Source organism: Orbicella franksi, chromosome 6 (genome assembly GCF_964199315.1).
Source record: "Orbicella franksi chromosome 6, jaOrbFran1.1, whole genome shotgun sequence".
Taxonomy (NCBI): Eukaryota; Metazoa; Cnidaria; class Anthozoa; order Scleractinia; family Merulinidae; genus Orbicella; species Orbicella franksi.
The window spans coordinates 29,917,880-29,936,603 of NC_138150.1; the positions used below are offsets into that span (position 1 = coordinate 29,917,880).

The 18,724-nt window shown below is 38.5% G+C and overlaps 2 protein-coding genes and 1 pseudogene across 3 annotated transcripts; 2 read left to right on the top strand and 1 right to left on the bottom strand.

Moving 5' to 3' along the window:
• Positions 1-1,994: 1,994 nt before the first annotated feature.
• Positions 1,995-3,250, top strand: LOC145490724 (pyroglutamylated RF-amide peptide receptor-like). Its single transcript, XM_081469815.1, has one exon. The coding sequence runs from the start codon at positions 2,057-2,059 to the stop codon at positions 2,939-2,941; it is 885 nt and encodes a 294-aa protein (XP_081325941.1). The 5' UTR covers positions 1,995-2,056; the 3' UTR covers positions 2,942-3,250.
• A 514-nt stretch (positions 3,251-3,764) lies between these two features.
• LOC145490586 (allatostatin-A receptor-like) lies at positions 3,765-15,970 on the bottom strand (annotated as a pseudogene). The gene is made up of 5 exons (XR_014049709.1): positions 14,762-15,970; positions 14,394-14,400; positions 9,758-9,816; positions 8,662-8,851; positions 3,765-4,548 (listed from the first exon to the last, which is right to left on the bottom strand). The product of XR_014049709.1 is annotated as an allatostatin-A receptor-like (transcript).
• Positions 9,138-14,248, top strand: LOC145490021 (galanin receptor type 1-like). The gene has a single exon (XM_081469110.1). The coding sequence runs from the start codon at positions 12,856-12,858 to the stop codon at positions 13,738-13,740; it is 885 nt and encodes a 294-aa protein (XP_081325236.1). The 5' UTR covers positions 9,138-12,855; the 3' UTR covers positions 13,741-14,248.
• Positions 15,971-18,724: the final 2,754 nt, after the last annotated feature.

Sequence of the window (18,724 nt, forward strand, 5' to 3'; positions counted from 1 at the left end):
TTCACACGGTTTAGCTTACAACATATAATTGTATTGTGTTTACAAATTCTCAAGACACAAAATTATATTCTCTTCAAAATGTCAGCCTTGAGTTTATTCTTAAAATATTCTTAAAATTTCGCGAATTTTAGCCTGGTCATTCTTATAAAACATATTCTTATAGGAAGAAAAGAGTGAAATGACACAGGCCGCTTTGCCTGTCCATTCCTCCATTTACCAACACAAATTAATTCGTGTTTAATATGCAAAATTTATGTAATGTACATCGCATACAGCCGGGGGCTTCAAAACTTACATTAGGGAGCTTAAGAAACCACGACGGCAACGCCGAAGACAACGTCGATTAAAAAATGATTTTATATTTTACGTACGAATCTCGCAGTACCCTAAAGTCATTTAGTTTGTTTATCACTGTCAAAGCTATCACGAAACTGAATCAAGGGCACATCGATTAATTCGAAATGAAAATTTTAAAAATTAGCCGCCGTTGTTCACGTTCTCCAGACAACGCAGAATTTGGTCGCTTCACGTTGCTGTTTTGCAGAGGACGGCAAAGAAATGTACCAAGAATTATAACGCACGTGCACGCCATTGTTCTGCTCATTAAACCTTTTGTTTAGCTACGTTGCTGTTGCCGTTGCCGTCGTGGTTTTCTTAAGCTCCCTATTAGTGCAAACAAAGAAAGCACGCCGCTGGAGGTATAGCAGCCGCGCATAATGAGGTGCCATCAGGAGCCGCTCCTGGTGTCATTTGTTTTTTGAACTAATACTCTGAGCAATAATTTGCATGATGTCCTGACGTATCTGCCATAACTATGCTAACAAGGTCCACGGCAACTAAAGATGTCACAAATTAGAGACATGGACTTCAGGGACATGTATGGGTTATTGAGTTTTTTTGACACCCTGTATTAAAATGGCCATTCACGGGAACGTAATTTTCTTATAACAGATAAGCACGATGCAACTTTATTTTAATCTGTGCGATCTGGAAAAAAAATCTGTTTATATTTCATTAAAAACCGGTGAGTTCAGTTTACTGTTTGTGAGCGCAAAAACATCTTCAGGAAAATTACACCGCGAAGTAAATAAAAGGCTCTTAACGATGTCAGATTCCGACCACATCGTAGGTAAGAAATATGTGTCAAAATAGTTATGCACTTGGAAGTAATAATTTAGTTAAGGCAATCGTAAATGCCCGCAAGTCTTGTAGGATGTCTCGATGTCAATGCACTCCTTTTTATTAGTTTTAAGCTCTTCTTTACAGGGATAATTGACAGCAAGATCTTACTGTTAAAATAAAAAGGCAGCCGGAATAATGGATCAGACTGTACAACAAATTTTTATTAACCTGTGCGATAACGGGTTTTAACATATTTACACGGAATGTCTGCTCAAAAAAATTGAGTACTGAGTTTTTGAAGTATAAAGATTTTTAATGATGAAGGACCTACATCTTTCATTGTTCATGAGTCATTGACATTGTGCAGCAACAAATTCATTCGGAGGTATCCCGTATGTGGCTCTGTTTTTACATTTATAATCATTTATATCTATTTTCTTCTAATAAAAATGAAAGGATAGTGTATATTTCGGCATTTTTAATATGATTTATCACAAAAATAAACATGTTTTGGCTTGTATATACTAACGACAACCCGACATAAACCACAAAAATTAAAATTGGTCAATGATTCTATTATAAAGTTGCGAAACAGAAAGGGTATACGCCTTGGCACTAAAATAGAAATTAGGTCACAAGTAAAATAATTAAAGGTGAAATTACATAACCAACGCGTGATTACAAGGAAAATATTAGATTTCCGTTTCCTGCCTATTTTGCTTTCAGGCTGAACTCACAATTCCAATTTATAACCGTCGTCTTGGGGAATATCACCCTTCCTCAAATATTAACTCAAGCTGGCGTATTGTTGAAAACTGAACTTATCAGCATATATGTGGGACAAAACAACCTTTCGTGACTTGAATCCGGCCAATTCACCTCGTCAAGAAAGATCTTTAAGTCTTGTGACTTATATCAACCTTACAAAGTTGAAATGACCTCTGTAAACGACGTGGTTCTCTCGGCCACCTTTTTACTGTTATCCCTAACCGATTTTGTTGGAAACGTATTGGTTTTCTTAATAATTCTTCAGCGAAAGCGGGTCAAGTTTCGTCCTTCGACTCTCGACTTTCTCTTCCTAAACTTGGCGTTAGCGGACATTATGGTGGCAGTGTTCGCAATTCCGCGGTATGTGTTGAACCACGCTTTCGCACATCCTCTTGGCTCCGTAGGCGACTTCTTGTGCCGTTTTATTACGGGAGGAAATCTTATGTGGACCGGAGGGGCAGCATCTGTCTTCACACTTGTCACAATCGCCTTCGAACGGCGCCATGCTTCCCGGCCTTATCAGGTTCGTCGCAAGTTGTCCAAGTCAAAACTGCGAGTATTAGTGTTATCTTCGTGGGTTTTCGCTTCCTTGCTCAATCTTCCTCTGTTTTTTATCATGTCTTATGACGACCGAAGAAACTTTTGTGTAGAAAACTGGCCACATCCTCTACTTCCTAAAATCTACGGAATAATTTGGTTTTCTGTAGTCGGAGCAATACCTATTTCCATCATGGCAGTATTATACTCTAAAGTGGTTTATCATCTGTGGGTAAAGAGTTCAATAGCAAGGCTTCATCGTAGGGCCATTTTAATTCTAAGAAAAGCCACTAAAATGGCTATTACGTTAACAGTTATTTATTCAATTTGTTGGTTGCCAAATCTGATTCTCTACATCCTGGCATTTAACATTTCCGATGCCGTGTACGGCTCACCACTGTATAGATGGACTGTAGTGTTGACCTGTTTGAACTCTACAGTCAATCCCTTTGTGTACACTTTTCAAAGTCGACGCTTCAGGGCCTCTGTCAAGCGAGCTCTGTCGTGCAAGTAAAGTAAGAGTTTGGTTTTGTCTTCATGGAGACACTGGCAACAACTTGGCACAGTTACGTTGACGTTTAAGCTGAGTTGAATGATACTTTCAGCCGCATATACACTAAAAAAGACAAAACAAAAAAGATGGCAGGATACGGTAGCGGGGGAAACTTAATTCCCATTCTGAAACCACTCTTAAATGGGAAATACCAGTCACAAGTGATCCAAATTTCGAAATAAAAGTGTAATAACATGATTCAGCGTTCACAAAGATCACGGAAACGCTTTACATGAATGCGGTTCCTGCCAAAAGTGAAATGTTTTGGAACGGCGTTTTTGACAGAGTTGCGTTTAAAGACTGTGGGACGTACAGCGACGATTCGAGTTGTTCATCCGGGACCTGCCCCAGGCAAAGTCTTTGCCTGAGGAGGAACTTCTTCTTATTATTTACACTCGTTATAGATTAATCACGGGATCGCGATTGAAAAGTCACCGGCTGTGTGTTAAACAGGAACGCGAGAGAATAAACATTCAGAACCGACCAATACACGCCCTTCGAAAGCCGACATCTGTAAGCGGTGGAAACGGTTACAGCGCAGTAACTTATATACGTTAATACTACTTTTATTAGAACACAAGCAAACCGCAAGCAAACCGCAGTAAATAAATGCTAACCGCAAGCAAACCGGTAGTAAATGAATGCTAACCGCAAGCAAACGGCAGTAACTAAATACTAACCTCAAGCAAACAGCAGTAAATAAATGCTAATCGCAAGCAAACACAGTATATAAATGCTAACCGCAAACAAACGGCAGTAAATAAGTAAACTATATATGTGTCCTACCACGAATTATTTCCCAAAACAGTTCAAAAACAAAAACATAAACAATCGTTCTGTTAATGATAGTAAACAAAAAAAAAACCTCATCTGGCCAGTACTCTGGGCAATTAACTCGTCATCTCCATCATATTGAGCCACAAAGAAGAGGCGCAAAATGAAAATGACGCCGTCAAGCCAGCTCGCAGCCTGTCATCACAACAGTAGTTAATAGAGTCGTCGTTGGTGAGCTTCCAGCTATCACAGAGCAGATGAACGACTTCAAAGTGACGTTGAACAGCTATTACTACCAATGAGAACGTTAAAACAGCGCCAACACCGAGATGAAGTTTCCATGGACGTAATGGACATCTTCAATGCTATTTTGATGGAAATATATTTCAATGACTATTTATTAACTCTGGTGGTTTTGTGGACTCCTTTCTGACAGTCTACTTTCAATTCTGGTTTCTACGAAGGCCTCATTTCGATATGATGTGACGTCTACATCATCTTCTACACGTGGTTGTGTATCGGGCACAGTTGGTGCAACAATGTTCATTTTACACCGTGGCTTACAGGACCAGATTATGTTCTTTAAGCTCTTACTAAATAGAGTGCCGTGTAAGCTGTACGCCATAGGATTGATGCACGAGTTAAAAGTGATAAGCAGAATTTCCAGTTGATCCACTGGAGAATCCCGGGTCACTTGTGAACTGAATCAAATCAGAAGAAATATGACGGTGATTGGAATCCATGTTATGTTGCAGGTCATGCTAATGGTTAACGTCATACAGGTTACTCGTCGCCTGGCCAAGAAAAAAAAGATACCAAAGACATCAGATAAATTTAAATCATGTACAAGCAGACAACCAAACAAAAACAGTCAGAACAGGAAAAACAAACAAACAAACAAACAAACAAAGAACGGAAACAAAACAAGCGAAAAACAACAGACCAATAGGGATTATAGCCTGATTATAGCCTGAGATAGAGAACGTATGTATATATAGTATAGTCAGATGGTTCGGTATAACTATGCATGGACGGTCTACACCTACTGAATGCAACTGCATACAGAAATTTCACCTTACCAAAAAACTAATCTCTCTCGAGTCAGAGATAATTTCGAACGAGCGAAATGCCATTGAGGCCAACCGGAATGTTATTCAGGTTTATCGGAACACCACGCATGTAACCCATTTTTTTATTAAGGCTATCCGAAGGGTAATTTTCACCTTAAGCCCTGGCCAAACGATCTCGCAGGTATACCAAAGTGGAAAACTTGGGTCTACCAGCTAGCGACTCCGTTTGGCCAGGCCTTGCGTCCACCTGCGATGAATTGCGCTCACTTTGGTCGATATCAAATTTGCACGTAAGTCGACGCAAGTTTTTCACCATTTGGCCACCCAACCCAAGTCAACCAAGTTGAGTCAAGTCCATTAGTTGTTATAGTAACCTATTAGCCAACGAAATACAGGATATTGGCCTCATAGGACTAAGCCCATAACCTTGATTTTTTTTTTTTTTTTGCGACTTGCTTTTTCTTTCGAGGAAACTTGCAAGTCCGTTTTGCCCTCGAACGCAAGTCCCTATGCGAATACAACTTGAGGCTACTCGCGACTACTTGCGAATCCGAAGGGCCATTTTACCTTAGGCTAACCGTAGTGCTATTTATCTATGCTTTCTTTTGTTAGAAGAATTTTCCTCCTGGTATTGTCCTCAGATTTTAGACTTTTGGATAAGAATACCGTTTCTAAAATGTAGTTATAAAGGTCAAACTTCGTGTCCATGTGTGGCCTGATTCTGTGGTGCGAAATCCCAGGAAAATTTGGTGGGGGTGTGTGGCCCACTTCCAAAAACCCTTCCCTTATTTAAGATGAAAATCTCCTTTGTAGTCTGCGTGTAATCTGAGTGTTTTTGTCGGTTGAAAAGGCTTTTGATTTGTCTCGTTTGCCACAGGATAATAAAAATGTACTTGGAATTCGTGAAATTGTTTAGTTTGCAAATGGAAGTTTAACTAAGTTTTTCATTCTTATTATAGTAAGGGAGCTTAATGAAAACTTTCCTGTGTTCTTCAAAGAGGAAACTGGGCATTAAAACATCGTCTGCGGGCGAATCATTCAGGAAACTGTTCACTGTTTGGGAAATAAAACGCTTAGGGTATCCAGCATTTAGAAAAGTTTTTTTCAATTTTTTGATTTCGTTGTTAAAATCAGAAGAGATACGTTTGGCTCCGTGGAGGGCGGCAGTGATGCAATTTCTTTTCCAGTGGGAATTTCCGATTTCCAATGTGTAGGTAGTTTTCCCGGTTTCTTGTAGACTTTGCAGTCGAATTGGTTGTCATAAGTGAAAGCAGTGTTAAGGAAATGGTCGGGATTTTCTCCGTCTGTGAAAGCAATGTAAGGATGGTAATTGTTAAGACGTTCAAGCACATCATCGGGCTTATCTTTTCTTGCGGTGAGAGAGCTACATTGGTAAAATCATGAGAAATGTGCAGGTGCGATTTGATGAACACACTAACAGTTGTGGCGACTCTGAGCCTGCCCGCCATCTACGTGTGAATCCTTCGCATTCTTTTAGCTGGCGCATACTTTGCAAGGCTCAATCCACTACAAAGCCGCGTTGAATCCTCGAAGGCCTATTTTACAATAACTGTCTAATCTTATCATCAATAAGAGTACAGACGGACAAAATTTTAATTTATGCAAGCTTTCAAGTTCAACTTTTAGCTGTCAAACTGTCAACGTTTTAACCAATGAGATTTTATGGACTTTTTTAAGTAGCCAATCAAAAAGCGAGAAAAGCTATTGACGCTGTTTGCGTCATTTTGAATAAAATTCACTTATCTTTGTTTACAGCAAGTTTATGGCGTCTTTTCTCCTCATTTATTCCCGGCATTTGACCATTTTGCGGTCCTGTCAGTTTACTGCGGAACCACTCGCCTGCGGCATGTGGTTCCACAGCCACTTTGACAATGTTATGACGCAATTGATCATCGATAAGAGGACAGACGCAAAAAAAACTGACGTCAATTTGTTAAATGATCCAACAATGGAAACCATCCTTAGACAGAAAGGTTCATTACTACATTGCGAAACTGTTCCCATCGAGAATTACGTAATTAACTGATATATTAAATACACAATTAGCGGACGGTCTTTACCAGTACCCTAAAGATGACCTAATGTCGAAAACATTTGGTTTTTTTTTACTTTTTTTACTTTTTTAGCCTTGAAAATAGAATTATTTTTAAAACCATAGCGAATGTTATGGACAGTTTCGATATTGTTTTTCACTGATGAACCTCCACACTAAAAACAATTCATATACAGACAGTGCGAATTACACGAAACCAATACGTCCTCAAAGCTACATGAAGCACTGACCTCATAAAAGCTTGCCTGCAGCAGGCGTTCATGCGTTACGGCAGGAGCAAAGTCGATGAGCAAAGTCGCGATCTTGAGTCAGCAAGCGAAGCGAGCTGCATCTGGTGAAGGGCCTCTCGCTTCGTTTTGTTCGACACCAACGATGAGAGCCTGCTCGTAGCCTACATAAAAGCTTTAGCCAAAACCACCGAATACTGCGAACCTTTCAGCTCTTATGAAGCTGAAACGTTACTGTTTACTTGTGGGCACTTATCCGCACAGACTAACCCTATGTGATAAAAACTAATTATTTGGCACAGCGGACATATTAAGCTCCGGAAGACCGTATATCCTATGGCAATAAAAGGAAAGTCAAAGACTTTTCATAAATAGCTGCCAGTTATAAAATGTTTTGTAAATATTAAAATTACACTTATTAACCCCGTAACAACACATTTTGTAATTCAAAATAATTTTTACACTCAAACGAAGTTAGTGAGGCTAATTTAAATGCACGCGGCAGAAGAATTTTAAATTGAAAGCCATTTTACATGAAAAGGGTCTGCATAGACCTGTGACCAAGCACTCAAATTTCTTTAATAATTTGTCCTTCTTCGCCAGTGGAGCAGAGTAACTCAATATAGTATGAAAGTCATTGACTCCGAAATCTTCTGCTCGGAACGTGTTGCTTGAAGGTTAACGTCACTGGGCAACTCTATTTGCTACCAAAATCTTTTGTCGATTTAATGATTTCTCTACGATAAGATTTTTAACCCGAAGTTAAACGAAAAAGACAATATGTAACCGCAAAGACAAATAACTATTTTTACATCACTAAGCTCATAAATCATTCTTTGATTTAGAGAGAGAAAATCAATATTAAACGTTCTATTTTTAGGGTTAGAAATGTCCTGTAAATCATAAACAACTTCCTAGAAGACGTCAGAACTCTGTTATTCTTCAACAAACATGTATATAGTTTACGAGGGAACTATTAAATTCCAAACGTATGTTCAACCTCGGGCCAAGCATTCGCATTAGCTAGAGCCAAATTATGATACAGTATTTTTCAGCAAGAAGAATAGCTCATGTCGTGTGATTTTGTGAACATAATCTTACAAAACCACAACAACAACAATTTGTTAAGGAATTTCCATGACGATATATGGAATAATCTATTTAAACTAAAGAAAATATAATAACATCCAAAATAGAATTCAAACAAATGTTATTCAGTTTGCAATGGAAAATGTCATGTGTAAGGGACATTGCTCAGAAATAAAAGCAGCAGTTGATTGACATAAAGTAGGATCCATGTCGCTAAAGAACAAAACTTCGGGTCGAGCAACATTATGGTAGATTTTTGTCTGTTCTAGTAAGGTTTTGATTTGTTGGAAAACATCATTGCTTCACCAGGGCTGTCACTTAACTATGAGGTGGCGGGAAAGGTGGTCGGTCACAGTCTGAACGAAGATTAACAATAAGTTCCAAAGTTTAAGGCACCGCTATATTTCTTTAATGTATATTCACATTGCAAATAATTACTAATATGACCTTCGAGGAAGTCCGCTGAACGGAATGTCCTGCAACAGAGGGCTGGCCTTATGTGCTGGCGAAACTTGGTACTGTGCAGAGCATAAATAAATGGGTTCATGGCTGAATTCACGCCTGCAACAGAGGTAACATATGGTAGTTAGCCATATTCATAAAGATCCGGCCAACACGGTGCAATTTTCTTATAATACTAAAAGAAAAATGTCGGATTTCTTCTACCAAAAAAATCGATATAAATAGCTTTTTGTTTAGATTAAGGTCTAAAAGAGAATAAATTAATCTGCAAATTGTCTTTGGACGTTTTTGGTATTTTGTTTTTTTGTTTTTTGTTTTTTTGCCGTACTTATTTTTTTATTTGTCTTTCCCCACATTTCGGTCCACTATTTACAGGTGTATTGCTGAAGTTTCAAACGAAAATACAGCAACGTGCGATTTCGATAACACTTCTTGATATGAAGAGAAATAATAGGAAATCAATTTTTGAAGGAAATACAGAGAGTTAAAGTTCTACTAAAACAATCATGTCAGTCGCTCTTGATTTGGCCTTGGGCCTCATCTGCCGTAACCTCGTAGAAATGAAGAGCGAATGCCCGTGGACAATCTCGATGTCATAAGGTTATGCTTAGTGAAGATAGCATTCCACTGAGAACGTTGGCTCAACTACAGTGAATTATAGATTACTAGCACTACAATTGAGAAATCAATAAATATATTTATTATACATTGTAGTCACCATCTGTCTTCTCATTGGCTAAAAGCCCACAGTTAATTCTGGGAAACAGCGCAACCTACAGCTTGCAAGTGTTGACTTTGTCTTCGCGACATATTCTACATAAGCATGATACCAGGAAATGTCAGGGATGACGATGAAGCTAAAAATTTATATCAATACCGATCAATAGCTAGCAGATAATTGTAGTGATATGTAGGAAATATAAGATGTGGCATTGGCTATGGAAATACCAAGCAACTGGAGTGGGAACTAACTGTCCTTATCTTCAGTCGAAGATATGACAAACAGGACGGACTAAGTTAACTTCCCGGAATCCCTCTGTTTCCATTCAACATTAGATATTACCAGTGTGATTACATTTACCTTGATTCGAAGCGCCGTTTCCTGAGAATGGCGCCTCTTCTCCCTTTCTTCAATTTCACCTTAAAAACAACATACGCCAAAAACTCTTACCTAAGCTGACATGACTAAGTGTGATGAAAAATCAAACTGAAACGTTTAATATTTGTAGTATTTTATAGTCTATTATGTTGAAACAATGTTCGTCACGTGTTAAAGCGTGACGCATCCGGTCACGCAATTAATGGCTGCTTTCATTGTTCAGCTCCAGGACAGATTTTCGTTACCACTGGAGTCAAACTTAATAGGGTGGCTCCTAATGCTTTGCAGCATTTTTCCAGCGCATCTTCCCTGATGGATCAATGCTAAATCTCGATTTGGTGAACAATTTGAAGTTTTTTGCGTGACGCAAAGTGTTACCATAGCGGCAAAATAACTCGTTAAAAACAACACACGTAATTAATTGAAGCTTCTGGACTTATTACTCAAATATGAGCGTACGTGATGACATCCTTTTCTTTGTGGCGAAATGCTAAAAATAATAAAAAAAAGAGAATAAAGACAGAAAATAAAGAAAAAATTAGCCCGCTTAGCAAGCGGTCCCGTACAAAGAGCCTACATTCTGGTCGCAAGCAAATTGGAGGTGCGCGCGACCAGAATGCGTAAGGTAACGCTTGCTACGCAGGTAAAGAAAAAAAAATTGAAACAAAGCAGAACAAAACAAAACAAAATGAAAACGACCACAGCAACAGCCCCAGGCAAAACAAAACAGCACTTGTGGCTAGGCGGCAGTTTGTCATGCAATAAACGAAAACAACAACCATGGAAATATTCTTCTTAAGTCCTTCCTCTCTCAATTGCCCAATCAGCATTTTTCAAAACTGAAGAAACGTTTAATTAGTCAAACTTCTTCTAAAAGGCTGCTACAGTCTTCGTTAAAAAAAAAAAAACTAATTTAATTTCGTTTTCAGTCATGATTATATCGGCATATTCATTTCCGCCACTCGCTTCTTGTTCCCTTCTGTAGCACCTGCCGGCAGGACTGACTTCATCTATGACACAGGCAAAATTTTCTTTCTTATTTATACTTTTAAGAGAGCTCTATCAGACTGGGAATTTTGCATTGGTGAACATTAGTTTCAAATTGCAATTGTTCTAATAAGACAATACACTCTTTTATCTTTCTACAAGAATATTGTTTTTCCCGCTCAGGCTGAATATTCTTATATTTTTTATCGATTTTAGGCTGAAAATGTTCTTGTGAATATTCTTAGATTATGACGTATGACATTCCGTTTTATTGACTTTGATGGCGTTGAAGTAATTTTGGAGCAAGACTGTTGGCAACAAAGTCTGACAGGACTCACATAACTTTTTGCACAAATGTTACTAGTATCGCCATACATCTAGTGCTGTTTTTGCTGTTTTTATACGGTTTAGCCAACGACATATAATTGTATTGTATTTACAAATTTTCGACACACAAAATTATATTCTTTTCAAAATGTCAGCCTTGGGTTTATTCTTAATACTTAATATTTCGCAAATTTCAGCCTTGTTATTCCTATAAAATAATATATTCTTATGGGAAGAAAACAGTGAAATAACACAGGCCCCTTTGCCTCTCCATTCTGCCATTTAACAACACAAATTAATTCCTGGTTTATATGCAAACTTTAAGTAATGTGCATCCCATACAGCCGGGGGCTTCAAAACTTGCATTAGTGCAAACAAAGAAAGCACGCTGCTGGAGGTATAGCAGCCGCGCATAATGAGGTGCCATTTGTTTTGTAAACTAATACTCTGAGCAATAATTTCCTTGATGTCCTGACGTATCTGCCATAACTATGCTAACAAGATCCACGGCAACTATAAATGTCACAAATTAGAGACATGGACTTCACGGACATGTATGGGTTAATGAGATATTTGACATCCTGTATTAAAATGGCCATTCACGGGAACGTAATTTACTTATAACAGATAAGCACGATGCAACTAAAGTTTAATCTGTGTGATCTGGAAAAAAAATGTTTATATTTCATTAAAAACCGGTGCGTCCAGTTTACTGTTTGTGAGCGCAAAAACATCTTCAGGAAAATTACACCGCCAAGTAAATAAAAGGCTCTTAACGATGTCAGATTCCGACCACATCGTAGGTAAGAAATACATGTAAAAATAGTTATGTAGATGGAAATAATAAACTAGTAAAGGCAATCTTAGAGGCCCGCAAGTCTTGTAGGCTGTCTGGACGTCAATGCACTCTTTTTTTATCAGTTTTAAGCACTTTTTTACAGGGATAATTGACAGCAAGATCCTTCTGTTTAAATAAAAGGCAGCCGGAATAATGGATTAGACTGTCCACCAATTTTGTCGCAGTTATTTAAACAGTTTTCCTATTAAATTTTTATCGTCCTGTACGATAACGGGCTTTAAAATATTTTCATGCAATGTCTGCTCAAATTGAGTATTAAGTTATTGACGTATAAAGACTTTTAATCACGAAGGACTTTCATCTTTCATTGTTCATGAATTATTGACATTGTCCACCAGCAAATTCATTCGGAGGTATCCCGTATGTGGCTCTGTTTTTACATTTATAATCATTTGATTTATATCTATTTTCTTCTATTACGGTCTCGAAAGGATAGTATATATTTCGGCATTTTTAATTTGACTTATCACATATCAGGATTAAAAATGAACATGTTTTGACTTGTATATACTAACGACAACCGAGTATAAACTACAAAAACGAAAATTGGTCAATGATTCTATGAAAGTTGCAAAATAGAAAGGGCATGCACCTGGAAACTAAAATAGAAATTAGGTCGCAGGTAAAATAAGGTGAAATTACATACAACGCGTGGTTGAAAAGGAAAATAATAATTTCAGTTTCCTGCCTATTTTGCTTTCAGGTTGAACTCACAATTCCAATTTATAACCGTCCTCTTGGGGAATAACACCCTTCCTCAAATATTAACTCAAGCTGGCGTATTGTTGAGAAACTAATCAGCATATTTGTGGGACAAAATAACCTTTCGTGACTTGAGTCCGGTCAATTCACCTCGTCAAAAAACATCTTTAAGTCTTGTGACTTACGTCAACCTTACAAAGTTGAAATGGCCTCTGTAAACGACGTGGTTCTCTCGGCCACTTTTTTACTGTTATCCCTAACCGATTTTGTTGGAAACGTATTGGTTTGCTTAATAATTCTTCAGCGAAAGCGGTTCAAGTTTCGTCGTTCGACTCTTGACTTTCTCTTCCTAAACTTGGCGTTGGCAGACATAACGGTAGCAGTGTTTGCAATTCCGCGGTATGTGTTGAACCACGCTTTCGCACATCCTCTTGGCTCCGTAGGCGACTTCTTGTGCCGTTTTATCACGGGAGGAAATCTCATGTGGATCGGAGGGGCAGCATCTGTCTTTACACTGGTGACAATCGCCTTCGAACGCCGCCATGCTTCCCGGCCTTATCAGGTTCGTCGCAAGTTGTCCAAGTCAAAACTGCGAGTATTAGTGTCATCTTCGTGGGTTTTTGCTTCCTTGCTCAATCTTCCTCTGTTTTTTATCATGTCTTATGACGACCGAAGCAACTTTTGTGTAGAAAACTGGCCAGATCCTCTGCTTCCTAAAATCTACGGAATAATTTGGTTTTCTGTAGTCGGAGCAATACCTGTTTCCATCATGGCAGTATTATACTCTAAAGTGGTTTATCATCTGTGGGTAAAGAGGTCAATAGCAAGGCTTCATCGTAGAGCCATTTTAATTCCAAGAAAAGCCACCAAAATGGCTATCACGTTAACAGTTATTTATTCAATATGTTGGTTGCCAAATCTGATTCTCTACATCCTGGCATTTAACATTTCCGATGCCGTGTACGGCTCACCACTGTATAGATGGACTGTGCTGTTGACCTGTTTGAACTCTACAGTCAATTCCTTTGTGTACACTCTTCAAAGTCGACGCTTTAGAGCCTCTGTCAAGCGAGCTCTGTCGTGCAAGTAAAGTAAAAGCTCGGTATTGTCTTCATGGAGACACTAGGAATAACTTGGCACAGTTATGTTAACGAAATAAACTGAGATGGATGATCCTTTGCCACAGATACACTTAACATACAAAACAAAAAGAAGGCCGGACGGTACTGAGAAGGGGGAAACTTGATTCGCATTCTGAAATCACTCTTGAATGGGAATTACCAGTCACAACTGATCCAAATTTCGAAATAAAAGTGTAATAACATGAATTAGTCGGTTCATAGCGATGAAACGCCTTACATGAATGCGGTTCCAGCCAAAAGTGAAATCTTTAGGAACGGCGGTTTTGGCAAGGCTGCGTTTGACGGCTGTGACAAGCACACCAGCGGCGTTACGAGTTGGCTATGCCTTAGGCAAAGGGGGAACTTATTATTCACACTCGCCATAGTTTAATCACGGGATTACGATTTTAAAGTCACCGGCTGTCTGTTAAACAGGAAGCCGAAAGAATAAACATTCCGAATCGACCACTTGACTCCCTTCGAATGCGGAGAGTAAGCAAATATCTTTCGAAAAGAAATTTCCCAGCGGTAAATTGAAACGGTTGCGGTGGAGTTACTTATATACGTAAATACCACCTTTATTTCAACACGATTACATATCAATGTTTTCAGCTTCTTGTACAAACGACCTAAAAAAAAAAAGATGACAAAGCTTAATACTTTTAATAACAATAAAAAGGAAAGATCTTCATTAAACTAGACAGGTGAGCTCAAGACTGCTGAACATATCTCGAAATCCTCCAAAAGCGCCGGCTACTTTGAAAGATGCAAACCAAAGTATTCAAAGAGGAATTGAAGCAAAGTACGATTTAAAAGTTTTGATTATGTAACCTACTCACAATATTTCTTGGAAAGTCTACCACTGCAGTTGAAAGTATTTATCATTCATAGTGTTCAGCCACAAATTATTGAGTCATATGCTAAGTTAGTGATTTTCATATTAGTCATGTAATTAGCATCGAGAATGGCAAAGTACCTTGCTGTTTATACTCTGGCGTCAGCGACTTTGGCGGTCCAGCGATGAAAATCAGGAAACTTGCGTTTTGTTCTGTTTCCTCGCGTTTCCCTTTCTAAGCTGCTTAATGCGGGTTGACCGAGATGGGCTATATTGTACTCGACTTCACGAGATTTGAATAAGTCTCGAAATCCTCTCCGAAAGCGTTCATTTTGAAAGCTGTAAACGAAAGGGTTCACAGAGGAATTGAGGAAGACAAACACCACGGAAGCGTTATATGCGACTGAGCCGTAACTGATATTGGGAATTCCATAATACGAAATGGAATGTAACACCACAGCTGGAGTCCAGAATAAAGCATAAAGCACTGTTACAATCAGAATCATTTTGGTGATCTTCTTTCTCGCTCGCAGCAGAGCAAATCCCGAAAGCTCTCGCACAGGAGGTGTACCAGAAAACCACAAACAGTGGACAATTCTTCCATACAGATAACCCATCAAGGACAGGGGAATCAGTGAGTCTAGCACGAAAATGACCGCTGTAAAAGCACGCGCGGACGTGATGTCAGACCATGTTTCCATGCAAAAGTCAATAACTGAATCATATTTTATGACGAAGAAAGGTGTTCCATCCTTTAAGGCTGCAAAAGCCCAACTTGCCATGACCAGTATCTTCAGTTTCCTTGCGGTTATTTTCCCAAGTGCTGTGTATGGGTGGATAATAGCAAAGTACCGTTCGAATGCGATGGCTATGAGCGTAAATAGCGACGCAGCTCCCCCAACCCAAATAAAATTTCCACCAGTTATGAACTTACACATCCAGTCGCCGGCAATACCCTCAGGGTGGTGAAATGCGTAACGCAGCACGTACTGTGGAAGAATTGCCAAGCCGATTAAAACATCAGCCAGGGCTAAATTTACGAGGAGATAGTTCACTGGAGTGTGCATATAACGGTTGCTTACTACCACTAGAATCACTAGCGTGTTGCCGATTAAATCAATCAGCACGAGAACGCCAAAAGAGATGGAAAGGATCAAACCACCAATGGAGACTGTCATGGCTTTGCTGACCATATCGAGCAATGAACTATTTCGTTGTAAAGAGGGGCAATCAAATAATAGGACTCAATGAAATAATCAGGTACAGTATACTATTAGTTGCTTGTAGCTAACGAAGGTTCCCGAGTTATTCGGCTTATATAGCAACATGTACTTTATTCCTAATGTATGTGAACTCCATAGTTAGGCCGAAGTAGATTTTATCTCAGTTCGATGTCCAAAAGCTTTTACACTATAATAATTAAATTTTAGCACGACAGTTGCTTAACTTTATCTTATATGTATGGAAAAATGGTAAAGGGGGACGTTGTCGAGATTATCGCTCAAGTCGTGGTAATGTAATGTAAATCAGATTATTCACAAGGAAGGCCGCGAATAGCCGACGAAAACAAAGATTTCATGTCCATCGTTAGGAGAGAGGAACGAAAAAAAATGTTTCAAAAGGCAGACTTAACCTCCTTTAATTTTTTTTTTACCTACACGTTAATAAGGGTAGCTAAATTTAAAAGTTATCAAAGGGTCAGGAGTTTTAACCACAATACAAAGATGCCGTGTCGACAAAAAAATTCTCCATCAGATATATATGTTTTTCACTGATACAGTGACGATGAATAAAATACCAAAAAAAAAGTTTCATTTTAAAATAACATATATAATATATTAACTACTGTTTAGTGGTTTTAAGCTGATTTTTTATGGTCTAGGAGTGGTATTAACAGAGCTAATGTCGTTATATACTGAAAGTAATATTAATTATTATAAATCAAGAAAAGTGACGGATGTTTCGTACACGCTTTCCTTTTTATAAGAATACGTTTGATAGGAATTTTGAGGCTGAAATGTGCCAAAATTTAAGAATATTTTAAGAATAAACCCGAGGTTGAGATTTTGAAAAGTTTATACCGTTAAAATTCTTCCTTCCTCCAAACGGGAAACTAGCTAAAAAGTAACAAAAACAGCACAAGCCGTAGTTTCGATGCTAATAACATTTCTGCTAGATGTTAATTCCTGCAGGCTGGCTCCAAAATTACTCTACTATCATCCAGACACCAAATACATTCGAAAACAGAAATGTTGCTATAGTCTTACAGTATTCATAAGAATATTTTCAGCGTACAATCGGCAGAAAAATATGGATATTCAGCCTCGGCAGGAAAAACAATATCTTTTTTTAGAAAAAGGGCGAACTACTAAAAAATTAAAAACCTCAGCGACTGGAACAAAGCAAGCTGAATGCAATTTAAAAGAGTACTTGGATAAAATATATTACTTTATTCCTCTTTTGTTTTTTTGTTTTTTTTAGAAATAACGCGATATGCATACAAATATTATCGTATCTTTTATCTTTCGACAGACGTCGTTACTAAAACATCCGTTACGACATGACGTAGGTGAGATCTTCTTGTTTGCGTCAGTTTTTAAGAAATGATAGGATTTTGTAATGAGTTACAATGATAAATTTTTGCATTTGAAATGTCATATTTAACAAATAAAGAAGCCTCGACTGTGCTCTGTTCTGTTGTAAAGCACGCAGGAAGCGGTAGAGCACGAAAGAAGTGTAGGGGAAAACACGAGACGTAGTCGAGTGTTTTTCCCTACTTCTTGAGTGCTCTACCGCTTCCTAAGTGCTTTACAACAGAACAGAGCACAGCCGAGGCTTCTTTATTTGTTTTATGATAAAGAATCCGATAATTTCTCCACGCATTCGGCTGAATTTTCAAACCAAACTTTATTTTCCAAACGAGCAAAAGTGGCGTCAGCGATGCACTGTTCTCTGATAAAGCACACTAAAATAAGCCAATCACAATCCTTGTTAGAATTGTTTAAATAATTTGATTGGCTAACGAAGCGACAGCTGTCAATCACAAACTGGACTTCAGCCAAGCTTTCAGTTTCGAGTAGTTTGAGCGGCTTTCGAGAGAAGAACGATGCCTTCAAAGTTCGCTTTTAAGTTCATTTTTAAATACGGATCTAAGGGCAGGTAAAAGTTTATAGTCCAGAGGAATCCGGCCGTATTGTGGCCCATGAAAACGAGCACCTTTCCAGTGGAAATTACGAAACGCGGAGCTCAAAGCTTGCGGATGAAAATGCGAAATGCCGAGTTTAATTTGAAAGGAGCTGCAATTATTTACGGCTTGTAGCCGCATGCAGCGAGATTGCCCGAACTAGCGTAAAAGTTAGAAAGACTAAACGGCTCTCACTGGTTCTACTCCGAGCACAGAAGAGAATATCAGAGCAAGCTTTGCATTGACCACTCGTCGGTTCACTTCGCTGAGATGACCGGAGAACGAGCGTTACTACACTGCATGTAAGTGTTGTTTAAGCAATTGAGCATTTTTACAAAAATAAAGCTTCTCATCATAAACAGAGACAGTTCAATTGTTGTTTTCTGTCGTTGTGTTACTTCTTAAGTATAATTTCTGCCTTCGTAACAAATATAATGTCCTTATCGAAGCACTCTTTAGGTTGAGAATTTGTTTATTTCGCTATGTGTTTTGTCGGCGGGAATCTAGCAAAACTTGTTATTTTAGTACAGTTTTAACACTACTGTTGCTAACAATGGTCTCTTTGAGCCATATTTACTGCAGACAAATAGCTCGTTTCCACTGCGTTTGTCTGAGTCACAGGGGATGTTTAATCTGGGTCAAATTCGTCAAAATTCCGAAGCAAAAATTTGGAAGCCAACTTACCGTCATCAACCCGTGCTCTGTTCTCTGATAAAGCACGCTGTTTCAGCCAATCAGAGCGCGCGTTATATGGAAACTTTGTTATAAATAACAGTGGACCCTCGCTCTGTCATACTCGGTTTTCTGAAATCCCCGCTCCAGGGACTTAGCTAGTAAGAGGTAAAAAGAGGCACTTGCCTCAGTCATTGTTTTTCTTCTTTGTTGTTTTCAGTAATCATAAACAACCTTAATACCTAGGAAGAGAATTAAACCA

Excerpts from the sequence above, each read along its gene's own strand:
- LOC145490724 (XM_081469815.1), top strand. The coding sequence starts at position 2,057 with ATGACCTCTGTAAACGACGTGGTTCTCTCGGCCACCTTTTTACTGTTA.
- LOC145490021 (XM_081469110.1), top strand. The coding sequence starts at position 12,856 with ATGGCCTCTGTAAACGACGTGGTTCTCTCGGCCACTTTTTTACTGTTA.